We start from the raw sequence: 15987 nt of genomic DNA on the forward strand, positions 1-15987 counted from the left end.
CCATGCTCTAGTCCTAACCACTTCCATGTCTTCCAGTGCGGCCTCAGTGATCCCCGGGTTCAGCCATTAACCCCTGCTAACTACACATCTGGAGGACACACTGGCTGTATCCAAATACCCATACTTGCATCCTAAATAGTAGGCTGTTTGAGTATGCACATTTATTTTGTATATTAGTATGCAACATTGCGGAAATTGTGCATTTTTGAAAATCAAGTATGCTTTTGTAGGCTACCTATTGAATTTATGGATCAAGCCTTAGCAGTCGTTCTGATCTCATTCCCAATGATCAGTGCTTTAGTTCATTATGTTGCTGTCCAGTTGTTCCCAATTTATCAGTTTCTGTCTTCAGTTCTTTGTAAATTTGATAGATGGGCTATATGGATCTACTACATTATACACAGTATACAAAACATTAAGAACACCTGTGAAACACTTTCAACACCTTGTAGTGTCCATGCCCCAATGAATTAAGGCTGTTCTGATGGCAAAAGAGAGGGGTGCAACGGAATATTAGGAAGGTGTTCTTAATGTTTTGTACACTCAGTGTAGGTCAAATGTGATAGTCTGCCTATAACCAGCCTGAGTAGGCCTATAACTCCATTCCTACTCTATTCAGCATTTAGATAAATTATCTATTATCAAGCTGGTTGAATTTGTAAAAATACTATTTACTAAACGGTGCGTGCTAAATAGTATGCAGTTTAATACGCTAGTATGGGTATTCGGACACAGCCTTTGTAGATCTGAGACAGGAGAGGTGTACAACAATACGGAATTCGGCACTACTCCACAACTGGGGACGCTGCACAGCACAGATATGAGAACTCTCTATGGAGGTTCCTGTTTCAGCATGTGTCAGACAGGCACATATGGAGAGACTAAAAGTGACAACATTTGATATAGCTTCAAATAAGTTTTCAATTACGGCACAAGGGTGAGCTCTGCAAATTATAGCTGTATCCCGGGCCCTGTAACTAGCACTTACCAATGTCTGAGTGCTTAAGCATTTTTCTAAATCAGTGACTTTGGGGGGATTGTATCATTGTATAATTGCATGGATGGAAGCCTGTGTTGGCTCGCTGTGAGACATTTTTCATAAGCTGGAATTGTGGGTTTGTGGGTTGGTGATGTGTGTGAACAAATCCCATGTTTCTGATGTGTTCTGAACCAAACTGAATGGCAAGTCCCCAAGTAGTGATGAAATGAAAGAAGAAGACAGACATTTGATTTACAGTGTTTTGCTACTCACTTCAGTGACTCTTCAAGTTTGGAGATCTTCTTCTTGGTCTCTTCTCTCTCTTTCTCCGCCTCGTTGTGTAGGGCACGGACCTGTGTGATTGTGATTGTGAGAGAGAGAGAGAGAAAGAGACAGAGAGAGACAGAGACAGAGACAGAGACAGAGAGAGAGAGAGAAGAGAGAGAGAGAGAGAGAGAGAGAGAGAGAGAGAGAGAGAGAGAGAGAGAGAGAGAAACCGAGACAGACACTATGACAGCAGGTCCATCTCTCAGCAAGCACCCCTTTCCATGACCTTCTCCACCTGGGCCCTGGGGTTGCCTCTCCCTGACCTCTTATCTCCACCCATCATCAAGCTGCCATCTGGGCCCATCTCCTGATAGGCGTTTAAGAATGTACAGACAGACAGATTCTTTCATCAAGTTTACTGGGAGCTGGAGAAAGGCTGTGCAATCAAAACATTTGATGCAGCTATTTAACTATTTTTTCAACTAACAACTTACTTCAGTCACATAATGATTAAACAACAGAAGGTGAAATGGCATTGACCCTCACCATGACCCTGCTAACAGAGACCCAGACCTGGTAGCTAGCTAGCTTGCAGGTGTATCAGTCCCCCCCAACCCCTCTTTATGACTGACTGCTATGCCCTGCAACATGCAGGCTTTACTTTGAAGATGAACCAGGTGTGTGGACCTGCATCTTAAACCTGATCTTCACCCACCTGACTCTGGCCTGGCCGGACCAACTCATTAGATGGGGGATTTTTTATGACAACACATTGGCTTTGAAGGGAGGCTTGAAAGAGAAAGAGGTCGCTGCCATTGCTGTCTGGCAGCAATTAAGGTCCTTGCTGGATTTAGCTGGGGCGACAGAGCATGGCTCTTCGGACGGACAAGACTTCATCTCCCGTCACCTATGGCCTTAAATTGGGCAACTTTCACGCCACCACCCCAGCTCTCCCCCTTACACCCGCAAAAACATCTGCTAAATATGCATATGTGACCAATAGAATGTGATTTCATTTGATTTGAACCCCCAACTCCCCTAAATGTCAAACCCTCACTCCTCCGAATGCCCCTCACCTTTCCACTCCACCCTTCCTCCCCACAGCCACTGAGCCCTGTGACCAGCAGTAGTCTGACCTGTTAATCACAGCTTTGAGTTTACAGGCAGAACATAACATATCAAAGGGAAGGGTAGAAGGGGATCTAGCCAGGACCATGTGGGTCCCAGGCTTTTATCTCTCCCATTGAACCACAGTCAGTCTGGAAAGGCAGGTAGAATGTAATTATAATCAGGCTTTAGGTTCACAGAGTTGACTTTAGGCACGGTAGGCCTACATAGTTATGTAGAGTAAGACTCAGAGGAAAGGACGCTCCTCATTAAGACAAAGTGAGACAGTCTTCCTTTGTTTATTTTGAGCCTATACACTAAATAAGAGGTCAGCCATATAATCTCAATTTGATATGAGAGTATTGTATTGACACAAATATTGATTATTGATTTGACATGAGGGTAACTACATTGATTTGATGCGCGGGTAACTATTGATAGAGATTGTACCTTTTTCTCACAGTGGTGCTGCAGATCTGCTTTCTCTTTTTGAAGTTTATTCTCTGTGTCCTGGAAAACACAAGTCAGGAAGTCTGAAACATTCAAACAGAACTACAAAGAACCACAACAAGTAATTTTTTATGTGAGATGTGTTTTTCCCATTATTCACATTCAAACAAAACACCCATCTGCTTGAAAATCTATCCAGCAGAGGATCTTGAGGGTTATGGGTCTCTGGACACACATCTGTATAGTCTTTTCTACTTCTTCCAGTTGTGGAATGAAGCAGTTCTCTCGCTCACGCACACGCACACACACACAGTTTACCCTGAGTTGTTTCAGTCTCCTGTGCTCACTGTCCTGTAGCTGCTGTCTGAGCTGAGCCACTGTCTGTTCCAGGTCCTCAATCACATCAGAGGCCTGAGAGAGAGGGAGAGATGGAGGGATGGAGAGAAAGAGAGAGGCAGGTGGTAAAGTTAAGAGCGTTGGGCCATTAACCGAAAGGTTGCTGGGTTGAATCCCTGAGCCTACAGGTGAAATATCTGTCGATATGCCCTTGAGCAATGTACTTAACCCTAATTGCTCCTGTCGCACTGGATAAGAGTGTCTGCTAAATGACTAAAAGGTCAAATAGAGAGAGAAAGTGAGCGAGGATAACAACAGGAGTCTTATCTAACAACCATATGACTCAGCAGCAGGGGGATATAAATGCTGTCAAGGCTTCAGTTGAAGATAAGTCATACACAGTATAGCATGAAGATATATCTAACCATTCACAACATCTTTGAGAGAGTGTGGAACTGATAATTTGTATTGTTTATTTCACTTTTGTATATTGGGAGAGGGCCATCAGCATGAGACAGCATGAACATCACTGTCTGTATATTATCTACTTCTATTATCTACTTCACTTGCATTGGCAATGTTAACATATGTACCATGCCAATAAAGCCCCTTGAATTGAATAGCGTGTGCCCAGCTAATAGTTCTTTCAGTGGTGTAGCATCAGGTAATGCAGTGGTGTAGCATCAGGTAATGCAGTGGTGTAGCATCAGATAATGCAGTGGTGTAGCATCAGATAATGCAGTGGTGTAGCACCAGATAATGCAGTGGTGTAGCATCAGATAATGCAGCGGTGGTCAGATAATAGCGGTGTAGCATCAGATAATGCAGTGGTGTAGCATCAGATAATGCAGTGGTGTAGCATCAGGATAATGCAGTGGTGTAGCATCAGATAATGCAGTGGTGTAGCATCAGGTAATGCAGTGGTGTAGCATCAGATAATGCAGTGGTGTAGCATCAGGTAATGCAGTGGTGTAGCATCAGGTAATGCAGTGGTGTAGCATCAGATAATGCAGTGGTGTAGCATCAGATAATGCAGTGGTGTAGCATCAGATAATGCAGTGGTGTAGCATCAGATAATGCAGTGGTGTAGCATCAGATAATGCAGTGGTGTAGCATCAGATAATGCAGTGGTGTAGCATCAGATAATGCAGCGGTGTAGCATCAGGTAATGCAGTGGTGTAGCATCAGATAATGCAGTGGTGTAGCATCAGGTAAGCAATGCAGTGGTGTAGCATCAGATAATGCAGTGGTGTAGCATCAGATAATGCAGTGGTGTAGCATCAGATAATGCAGTGGTGTAGCATCAGATAATGCAGTGGTGTAGCATCAGGTAATGCAGTGGTGTAGCATCAGATAATGCAGTGGTGTAGCATCAGATAATGCAGTGGTGTAGCATCAGATAATGCAGTGGTGTAGCATCAGATAATGCAGTGGTGTAGCATCAGATAACGCAGTGGTGCAGCATCAGATAACGCAGTGGTGCAGCATCAGGTAATGCAGTGGTGTAGCATCAGATAATGCAGTGGTGTAGCATCAGATAATGCAGTGGTGTAGCATCAGGTAATGCAGTGGTGTAGCATCAGGTAATGCAGTGGTGTAGCATCAGGTAATGCAGTGGTGTAGCATCAGGTAATGCAGTGGTGTAGCATCAGATAATGCAGTGGTGTAGCATCAGATAATGCAGTGCTGTAGCATCAGGTAATGCAGTGGCGTAGCATCTAGTTTTTCTATACTAATTTGGTTGGGTACCTTACGCCTCGATCACACCGACAGCAGATTCCATTTTGGTATACCAGAAGTACATTCATTTCCAATGGAACACTGTGTTGTGCTGCACTGCATTGCAGAGGCCGTTAGTGCTGTTCTGTGTGATACATACGTTGAATTTATTGAACGTATGCATCAATTTTTGTATGCGCAGACGGCTAGACAGAAATGTTAGCAGAATGTGAATGTGGAACTTGTTTTGCACGCACATCCAGATGTTGCTGCAGTACCATGTTAGCATGATACTGTCGCAGTGCATTAGTGTCCTACAGTAGTCTAGTCTACTAGCACATGGCGTGGCTACCTTAGCAGCGGAGAGTGTGTGTTCCTGTTGGAAGTGGCTGATGTCAGCCTCATGTTTGGTCTGGAGCTTCTGCAGTGTGTCTTCATGTTGCTCACTCTGCTGCTCCTTCATCAGCAGAGACACCCTCCTGGACAACACAACACAGACATACTCAACGTTCTGACAACCATTTGTTTTTAGAGCTTGGTGAGAGTGTGGTGTTCCTATGGTTGTTGTTTTGCATCCACCCTCCTGGACAACACAACACAGACATACTCAGTACAGACATAGAAACAGTCAGCACCACTCACTACTTAAGGGCCTACTGCTTGGCTCAAACAGAGGCTGGAGCTGGGGATGAGACTGGGGAACTCTGTGTCGGATTGGGTGGGTAAATGAGTTGGGGGCTGTCTGTGTATTTTGGGGTGAGACTTTTCCTTCTTTTCATGTAAGGTTTGAGAAGAGAACAGTGAGTGGGTGGATGTGGGTGACCGTGGTGTGGGGTCTCCTCCTCACTGTCGGTTGGCCTCCTGAAGCTCAGAGCTGATGGTGGCGATGTGGATCTCCAGCTGACCCTTCTCCTGGGTCACCTTCTGCCTCAGCACGTTACCGTTCTCCACCTCCACTGACAGCTGCTTCACACGCAGCTCCAGCTCCCGCACTGTCTGGTCCTATACAGTGGGAGAGGACCGTCAGCATGAGACAGCATGAACATCACTGTCTGCTCCTATACAGTGGGAGAGGACCATCAGCATGGACATCACTGTCTGGTCCTATACAGTGGGAGAGGACCGTCAGCATGAGACAGCATGAACATCACTGTCTGCTCCTATACAGTGGGAGAGGACCATCAGCATGAACATCACTGTCTGGTCCTATACAGTGGGCCCTAGAGGACCATCAGCATGAGACAGCATGAACATCACTGTCTGGTCCTATCTAGTGGGAGAAGACCATCAGCATGAACATCACTGTCTGGTCCTATACAGTGGGAGAGGACCGTCAGCATGAGACAGCATGAACATCACTGTCTGCTCCTATACAGTGGGAGAGGACCATCAGATGAACATCACTGTCTGGTCCTATACAGTGGTAGAGGACCATCAGCATGAGACAGCATGAACATCACTGTCTGGTCCTGGGAGAGGACCATAGCATGAGTGGTCCTATACAGTGGGAGAGGACCATCAGTCACTGTCTGGTCCTATACAGTGGGAACCATCAGCATGAACATCACTGTCTGGTCCTATACAGTGGGAGAGGACCATCAGACCACTGCTTGCCCTGCAACATGCAGGCTTTACTTTGAAGATGAACATCAGCATGAGACAGCATGAACATCACTGTCTGGTCCTATCATTAGACCATCAGCATGACATCACTGTCTGGTCCTATACAGTGGGAGAGGACCATCAGCATGAGACAGCATGAACATCACTGTCTGGCCTATACAGTGGGAGAGGACCATCAGCATGAGACAGCATGAACATCACTGTCTGCTCCTATACAGTGGGAGAGGACCATCAGCATGAGACATCACTGTCTGCTCCTATACAGTGCCATCAGCATAAATCACTGTCTGCATACAGTGGGAGAGGACCATCAGAATGAACATCACTGTCTGCACCTATACAGTGGGAGAGGACCATCAGCATGAGACAGCATGAACATCACTGTCTGGTCCTATAGAGTGGGAGAGGGCCATCAGCATGAACATCACTGTCTGCACCTAACAGTGGGAAGGACCATCAGCATGAGACAGCATGAACATCACTGTCTGCTCCTATACAGTGGGAGAGGACCATCAGCATGAACATCACTGTCTGCACCTATACAGTGGGAGAGGACCATCAGCATGAGACAGCATGAACATCACTGTCTGCTCCTATACGGTGGGAGAGGACCATCAGCATGAGACAGCATGAACATCACTGTCTGCTCCTATACAGTGGGAGAGGACCATCAGCATGGACATCACTGTCTGCTCCTATACAGTGGGAGAGGACCATCAGCATGAGACAGCATGAACATCACTGTCTGCACCTATACAGTGGGAGAGGACCATCAGCATGAGACAGCATGAACATCACTGTCTGCTCATATACAGTGGGAGAGGACCATCAGCATGAGACAGCATGAACATCACTTCTGCTCCTATACAGTGGGAGAGGACCATCAGCATGAGACAGCATGAACATCACTGTCTGCTCCTATACAGTGGGAGAGGACCATCAGCATGAGACAGCATGAACATCACTGTCTGCTCCTATACAGTGGGAGAGGACCATCAGCATGAGACAGCATGAACATCACTGTCTGCACCTATAAGGTGGGAGAGGACCATCAGCATGAACATCACTGTCTGCTTCTATACAGTGTGAGAGGACCATCACCATGAACATCACTGTCTGCTTCTATACAGTGGGAGAGGACCATCAGCATGAACATCACTGTCTGCTTCTATACAGTGGGAGAGGATCATCAGCATGAACCTCACTGTCTGCTCCTATAGAGTGGGAGAGGACCATCACCATGAACATCACTGTCTGCTTCTATACAGTGGGAGAGGACCATCAGCCTGAGACAGCATGAACATCACTGTCTGGTCCTATACAGTGGGAGAGGACCATCAGATGAACATCACTGTCTGCTTCTATACAGTGGGAGAGGACCATCAGCATGAGACAGCATGAACATCACTGTCTGCTCCTATACAGTGGGAGAGGACCATCAGCATGAACATCACTGTCTGCTCCTATACAGTGGGAGAGGACCATCAGCATGAGACAGCATGAACATCACTGTCTGCTCCTATACAGTGGGAGAGGACCATCAGCATGGACATCACTGTCTGCTCCTATACAGTGGGAGAGGACCATCAGCATGAGACAGCATGAACATCACTGTCAATAGAGAGAGAAAGTGAGCGAGGATTATCTAACAACCATATGCTCCTATACAGTGGGAGAGGACCATCACCATGAACATCACTGTCTGCTTCTATACAGTGGGAGAGGACCATCAGCATGAGACAGCATGACCATCACTGTCTGCTCCTATACAGTGGGAGAGGACCATCAGCATGAGACAGCATGAACATCACTGTCTGGTCCTATACAGTGGGAGAGGACCATCAGCATGAGACAGCATGAACATCACTGTCTGCTCCTATACAGTGGGAGAAGACCATCAGCATGAACATCACTGTCTGGTCCTATACAGTGGGAGAGGACATCAGCACGAACATCACTGTCTGGTCCTATACAGTGGGAGAGGACCGTCAGCATGAGACAGCATGAACATCACTGTCTGCTCCTATACAGTGGGAGAGGACCATCAGCATGAACATCACTGTCTGGTCCTATACAGTGGTAGAGGACCATCAGCATGAGACAGCATGAACATCACTGTCTGGTCCTATATAGTGGGAGAAGACCATCAGCATGAACATCAGATGGTGTAGCATCAGATAATGCAGCGGTGTCTGGTCCTATACAGTGGGAGAGGACCGTCAGCATGAGACAGCATGAACATCACTGTCTGCTCCTATACAGTGGGAGAGGACCATCAGCATGAACATCACTGTCTGGTCCTATACAGTGGGAGAAGACCATCAGCATGAGACAGCATGAACATCACTGTCTGGTCCTATATAGTGGGAGAGGACCATCAGCATGAACATCACTGTCTGGTCCTATACAGTGGGAGAGGACCATCAGCATGAGACAGCATGAACATCACTGTCTGCTCCTATACAGTGGGAGAGGACCATCAGCATGAGACAGCATGAACATCACTGTCTGCTCCTATACAGTGGGAGAGGACCATCAGCATGAACATCACTGTCTGCACATACAGTGGGAGAGGACCATCAGAATGAACATCACTGTCTGCACCTATACAGTGGGAGAGGACCATCAGCATGAGACAGCATGAACATCACTGTCTGGTCCTATAGAGTGGGAGAGGGCCATCAGCATGAACATCACTGTCTGCACCTATACAGTGGGAGAGGACCATCAGCATGAGACAGCATGAACATCACTGTCTGCTCCTATACAGTGGGAGAGGACCATCAGCATGAACATCACTGTCTGCTCCTATACAGTGGGAGAGGACCATCAGCATGAGACAGCATGAACATCACTGTCTGCTCCTATACAGTGGGAGAGGACCATCAGCATGAGACAGCATGAACATCACTGTCTGCTCCTATACAGTGGGAGAGGACCATCAGCATGGACATCACTGTCTGCTCCTATACAGTGGGAGAGGACCATCAGCATGAGACAGCATGAACATCACTGTCTGCACCTATACAGTGGGAGAGGACCATCAGCATGAGACAGCATGAACATCACTGTCTGCTCATATACAGTGGGAGAGGACCATCAGCATGAGACAGCATGAACATCACTGTCTGCTCCTATACAGTGGGAGAGGACCATCAGCATGAGACAGCATGAACATCACTGTCTGCTCCTATACAGTGGGAGAGGACCATCAGCATGAGACAGCATGAACATCACTGTCTGCTCCTATACAGTGGGAGAGGACCATCAGCATGAGACAGCATGAACATCACTGTCTGCATATAAGGTGGGAGAGGACCATCAGCATGAACATCACTGTCTGCTTCTATACAGTGTGAGAGGACCATCACCATGAACATCACTGTCTGCTTCTATACAGTGGGAGAGGACCATCAGCATGAACATCACTGTCTGCTTCTATACAGTGGGAGAGGATCATCAGCATGAACATCACTGTCTGCTCCTATACAGTGGGAGAGGACCATCACCATGAACATCACTGTCTGCTTCTATACAGTGGGAGAGGACCATCAGCCTGAGACAGCATGAACATCACTGTCTGGTCCTATACAGTGGGAGAGGACCATCACCATGAACATCACTGTCTGCTTCTATACAGTGGGAGAGGACCATCAGCATGAGACAGCATGAACATCACTGTCTGCTCCTATACAGTGGGAGAGGACCATCAGCATGAACATCACTGTCTGCTCCTATACAGTGGGAGAGGACCATCAGCATGAGACAGCATGAACATCACTGTCTGCTCCTATACAGTGGGAGAGGACCATCAGCATGGACATCACTGTCTGCTCCTATACAGTGGGAGAGGACCATCAGCATGAGACAGCATGAACATCACTGTCTGCTCCTATACAGTGGGAGAGGACCATCACCATGAACATCACTGTCTGCTTCTATACAGTGGGAGAGGACCATCAGCATGAGACAGCATGACCATCACTGTCTGCTCCTATACAGTGGGAGAGGACCATCAGCATGAGACAGCATGAACATCACTGTCTGGTCCTATACAGTGGGAGAGGACCATCAGCATGAGACAGCATGAACATCACTGTCTGCTCCTATACAGTGGGAGAAGACCATCAGCATGAACATCACTGTCTGGTCCTATACAGTGGGAGAGGACCATCAGCTCACTGTCTGGTCCTATACAGTGGTAGAGGACCATCAGCATGAGACAGCATGAACATCACTGTCTGCTCCTATACAGTGGGAGAGGACCATCAGCATGAACATCACTGTCTGCTCCTATACAGTGGGAGAGGACCATCAGCATGAGACAGCATGAACATCACTGTCTGCTCCTATACAGTGGGAGAGGACCATCAGCATGAACATCACTGTCTGCTCCTATACAGTGGGAGAGGACCATCAGCATGAACATCACTGTCTGCTCCTATACAGTGGGAGAGGACCATCAGCATGAACATCACTGTCTGCTCCTATACAGTGGGAAAGGACCATCAGCATGAACATCACTGTATGCTCCTATACAGTGGGAGAGGACCATCAGCATGAGACAGCATGAACATCACTGACCACCATCAAGATGAACAATTCTGTTACAGATGCGCCATTTTAATAGGACCCTGCTTCCCACAGCAGGAAAATAATCCTGCAATTATTATGTGGATTATAATTCATGGACATTTTTGTGATACATTTTTCATTAGGGCAAATCAAGGCTGACATTTTTAAGTGGAAATCAGAAACGTTAGAAGCCTTTTAAACCTTGAATACACTACAATTTGCATTTCCTGCTGAGTAGGAAAATTCTCTGCAACAACAAATTAAGATAGCAGACCAGTACAACTCTATTTCACCCTACTGTTCTAAAGCATGAGTGGCTCATCATCCAAACCCATTTACCAGTATCAGAAGAGGCTGGTGAGAGGAGCCATAGGAGGACGGGCTCATTGTAAAGATTGGAATAGAATACATGGAACGGTATCAAACATATGGAAATCACGTTTGACTTTGTTCCATTGATTCCATTCTAGTCATTACAATGAGCCCATCCACCTGAAGCTCCTCCCACCAGCCTTCTCTGGTCTGAAACCCACTATCCCAGCACCACACCACAGTTTACCCAACTGAACTCATGCTCAATTCTACAGTCAGCCTGAACCGACTGTGTTTCTCAGCAACCAGATTCTCCAACTCTCAGCTAAGCAGACATCAAAGTCCTCAGTGCACCGGGGATAGATCCTATCAGGTGGGACTGTTTTAAAAGACACATCTGATGAATCTGTAGCCTCTTCATTCCCTCTGCAAAGTCTCAAAGAGAAAGTTAAAGAAATAGACTTCAAAAAGTCAACTGTTCCACCTGCCTATGAAAACATCTTCTCTCATGTTCCCAAAAGCGTTTTTCTCTCTCCCCAAGCTGCTGTTTCTTTCGCTTTCTCCTGCTCTGCCTAGTTCTGCCTCCTCACAATAGAAGTTTAAAGGGCACACAGAAGTTGAGCTCATTGCTCTTGGCCTACGTAATCCCGCCAAATCCTCTAATCCCATTCTTCATAAACCAGACAACCGCTCCAGATTACCAATCATACAGACACCCTCATTCTAAACTCAATTGAGGGTGATCATACAAAGTCCAGGGGCGTGTTCATTAGGATATCATAGCAAAACATTTTGCAAAGGAAAACAAAAATGTCCACGTAGTCCCACCCTGTTTTCTTCTATTTGGTGATTAATGACCGTGACCCAGCTGATTATGACTGTCCAGCTAGCACATAACGTTCTGAGAAGCATTTGTTTCTTAGAGCTTGGTGAGAGTGTGGTGGTCCTATGGTTGTTTTGCATATAACCATCCCACAACGTTCTGGGAATGGTGCAGGATAGCTGCGCCTTGAGGTCGGACACCAAGCAGTTACCTAACAGGCAGTGATGCAACCAGTCAACATGCTCTTGATGGTGTAGCTGTATATCTTTGAGGAACTGAGGACCCATGCCAAATCTTTTCAGTCTACTGAGGGGGAATAGGCGTTGTCGTGCCCTCTTTACGACTGTCTTGGTGTGAACCATGGATAGTTTGTTGGTGATGTGGACACCAAGGAACTTGAAGCTCTTGACCTGCTCCACTACAGCCCCTTCGGTGAGAATTGGTGCGTGCTCGACCTTCCTTGTCCTGTAGTCCACAATCAGATCCTTTGGCTTGATCAGGTTGAGGGAGTGGTTGTCAGGTTTGTGACCTCCTCCATATAGGCTGTGTCATCGTTGTCGGTGATCAGGGCTACCACACTTGTGTCATCTGCAAACTTTAATGATGGTTTTGGAGTCGTGCGTGGCCACGAAGTCATGTGGGTGAAGAGGGAGTACAGGAGTGGTCTAAGTACGCACCCCTGAGGGGCCCCATGTTGAGGATAAGCATAGCAGATGTGTTGTTGCCTACCTTTATCACCTGGAGGCGGCCCGTCAGGAAGTCCAGGATCCAGATGCAGAGGAAGGTGTTTATTCCCAGGGTCCTTAGCTTAGTGATAAGCTTTGAGGGCACTATGGTGTTGAACCCTGAACTGTAGTCAACTAACAGTATTCTCACGTAGGGTTTCCTTTTGTCCAGTTGAGAAAGGGCAGTGTTGAGTGCAATAGAGATTGCGTCTTCTGTGGATCTGTTGGGGCGGTATGCAAATTGGAGTGGGTCTAGGGTTTCTGGAATAATGGTGTTGATGTGAGCCATGACCAGCCTTTCAAATCACTTCATAGCTACAGATGTGAGTGCTACGGGGCAGTAGTCATTGAGGCAGGTTACCTTGGCGTTCTTGGGCACAGGGACTATGATGGTCAGCTTGAAACGTAGGTATTACAGACTCGGTCAGGGACAGGTTGAAAATGTCAATGAAGACACTTGCCAGCATGCTGAGTACACGTCCTGGTAATTTGTCTGGACCAGCGGCCTTGTGAATGTTGACCTGAATGTTGACTTTGAAATGGGGTCTGTTTGAATATACTAAAATGAACAGCTTTGTTAGTTAAAAAAACATGGCATGCTAGCTCTCTTTCCTGGTGGCGCAGTGGACTAATTCTATAGATAGAGATCAGAAGATCATAGGTTTGAATCTCACTGATGCCGTGCCACAATAAAAAATAAATGTATCTGCATGACTAATGACTAATTTGCATGACTAATGCTTAAGAAAATGTTCATGCATCCTTTCTGTGCTTGGAGTTACAAAAGTGAACCCAAACTAAGTTAGTAGTGTTAATAAAAGTCTTACTGAAACTTTCAGTGAAAGTTATTCAAAAACCTCAAAATAACCTATCATTTCCATTGTCAGAACGGTAATAAAACCTCCCAGAAAAACTTTCAGGAAACTATAGTAAAATGTTATCAGAACCTCACTACAACAAAAAATGTACGTTCCCAGAATAGGCTACATTTTCACTTCGATTCTCAGAACATTTAAAAACTTTCCATTTTACCGGTCAGGAAACTGATGGCTTCGTTCCCAGAACCAATGGGAAACCAAAAACACCTACTCTCTGTGTGACAGTTTGGAATGCAGCGCATTCGCAGGTTGATACATGTGATGACAAAGTGGCTGGATGGGGAGTGTGCAGTCCTCTAACCGATGAGAGCTGACTGAGACAGGAGAGCTGTGTGATTTTGGGACAGAGAGGGACGGCCAGGGCCGTCATGCCCCGTGAGAGGGGTCCTTTGTAAATTGTCTGCAAGCGGCCAACAAAAGTGCCTTAAGAAAATGAAGGGGGAACGAAGGAGGCCTGAGCCAGGACGTGTGCTGACACTTAACGCCCTGGCATGGGATGAGACGGAGAGGCTGTGTGTGTGTGTGTTTGGCACACTCCCCTGAGCACCAGGTGTTAGCAGCACGTTACATTACCGGCACTGAACTTCACTAATGGGCTCCTTCAGAGAGACAGACAGAAAGTGACAAGTGTGTAGTGATAGGCTACATATTAGTTTTGCTCTCCTGAGTCCTTCATAGATTTAACTAGGATAAAATGGGTCTTCTTTAAATAAATAAAAATTGGTTAATTCGGTGCCCAAAATATTTATCAGACAAGTTGCGTAACATAATGAAACAGATTCAATATTCAGTGATGGATGACCTACCAACGCCAGTTAAAGAGGTGGTCTCACTTATATTCCCAACATATTCCCACATATTACACACCAGCAGAAGACTTAAACATAAACATATTCCCACATATTACACACCAGCAGAAGACTTAAACATATTCCCACATATTACACACCAGCAGAAGACTTAAACATATTCCCACATATTACACACCAGAGAAGACTTAAACATATTCCCACATATTCCCACACCAGCAGAAGACAAACATATTCCCACACACCAGCAGAAGACTTAAACATATTCCCACATATTACACACCAGCAGAAGACTTAAACATATTCCCACATATTACACACCAGCAGAAGACTTAAACATATTCCCACATATTACACACCAGCAGAAGACTTAAACATATTCCCACATATTAAACACCAGCAGAAGACTTAAACATATTCCCACATATTACACACCAGCAGAAGACTTAAACATATTCCCACATATTACACACCAGCAGAAGACTTAAACATATTCCCACATATTACATACACACCAGCAGAAGACTTAAACATATTCCCACATATTACATACACACCAACAGAAGACTTAAACATATTCCCACATATTACACACCAGCAGAAGACAAACATATTCCCACACATTACACACCAGCAGAAGACTTAAATATATTCCCACATATTACACACCAGCAGAAGACTTAAACATATTCCCACATATTACACACCAGCAGAAGACAAACATATTCCCACATATTACACACCAGCAGAAGACTTAAACATATTCCCACATATTACACACCAGCAGAAGACTTAAACATATTCCCACATATTACACACCAGCAGAAGACTTAAACATATTCCCACATATTACACACCAGCAGAAGACTTAAACATATTCCCACATATTACACACCAGCAGAAGACTTAAACATATTCCCACATATTACACACACAGCAGAAGACTTAAACATATTCCCACACACCAGCAGAAGACTTAAACATATTCCCACATATTACACACAGCAGAAGACTTAAACATATTCCCTTAAACATATTCCCACATATTACACACCAGCAGAAGACTTAAACATATTCCCACATATTACACACCAGCAGAAGACTTAAACATATTCCCACATATTAAACACCCACATACCACCAGCAGAAGACTACATATTCCCACATATTACACACCAGCAGAAGACTTAAACATATTCCCACATATTACACACCAGCAGAAGACTTAAACATATTCCCACACACCAGCAGAAGACTTAAACATATTCCCACATATTACACACCAGCAGAAGACTTAAACATACCCACATATTACACACCAGCAGAAGACTTAAACATATTCCCACATATTACACACCAGCAGAAGACTTAAACATATTCCCAC

At 45.6% G+C, this 15987-nt stretch overlaps 1 protein-coding gene across 4 annotated transcripts in view; it reads right to left on the reverse strand.

Moving 5' to 3' along the window:
• cep112 (centrosomal protein 112) overlaps positions 1–15987 on the reverse strand; it is a 263230-nt gene that overhangs the window by 174312 nt on the left and 72931 nt on the right. For all 4 annotated transcript variants that reach the window (XM_046306159.1, XM_046306155.1, XM_046306156.1 and 1 more), the window contains 5 exons: positions 5706–5860; positions 5211–5337; positions 3122–3214; positions 2804–2863; positions 1253–1332 (listed from right to left, as the gene is read on the reverse strand). In XM_046306159.1, coding sequence (XP_046162115.1) covers positions 1253–1332; positions 2804–2863; positions 3122–3214; positions 5211–5337; positions 5706–5860 — 515 coding nt within the window. The remainder of the gene's footprint in view (positions 1–1252; positions 1333–2803; positions 2864–3121; positions 3215–5210; positions 5338–5705; positions 5861–15987) is intronic.

This window comes from Oncorhynchus gorbuscha, linkage group LG16 (assembly GCF_021184085.1).
Source record: "Oncorhynchus gorbuscha isolate QuinsamMale2020 ecotype Even-year linkage group LG16, OgorEven_v1.0, whole genome shotgun sequence".
Taxonomy (NCBI): domain Eukaryota; kingdom Metazoa; phylum Chordata; class Actinopteri; order Salmoniformes; family Salmonidae; genus Oncorhynchus; species Oncorhynchus gorbuscha.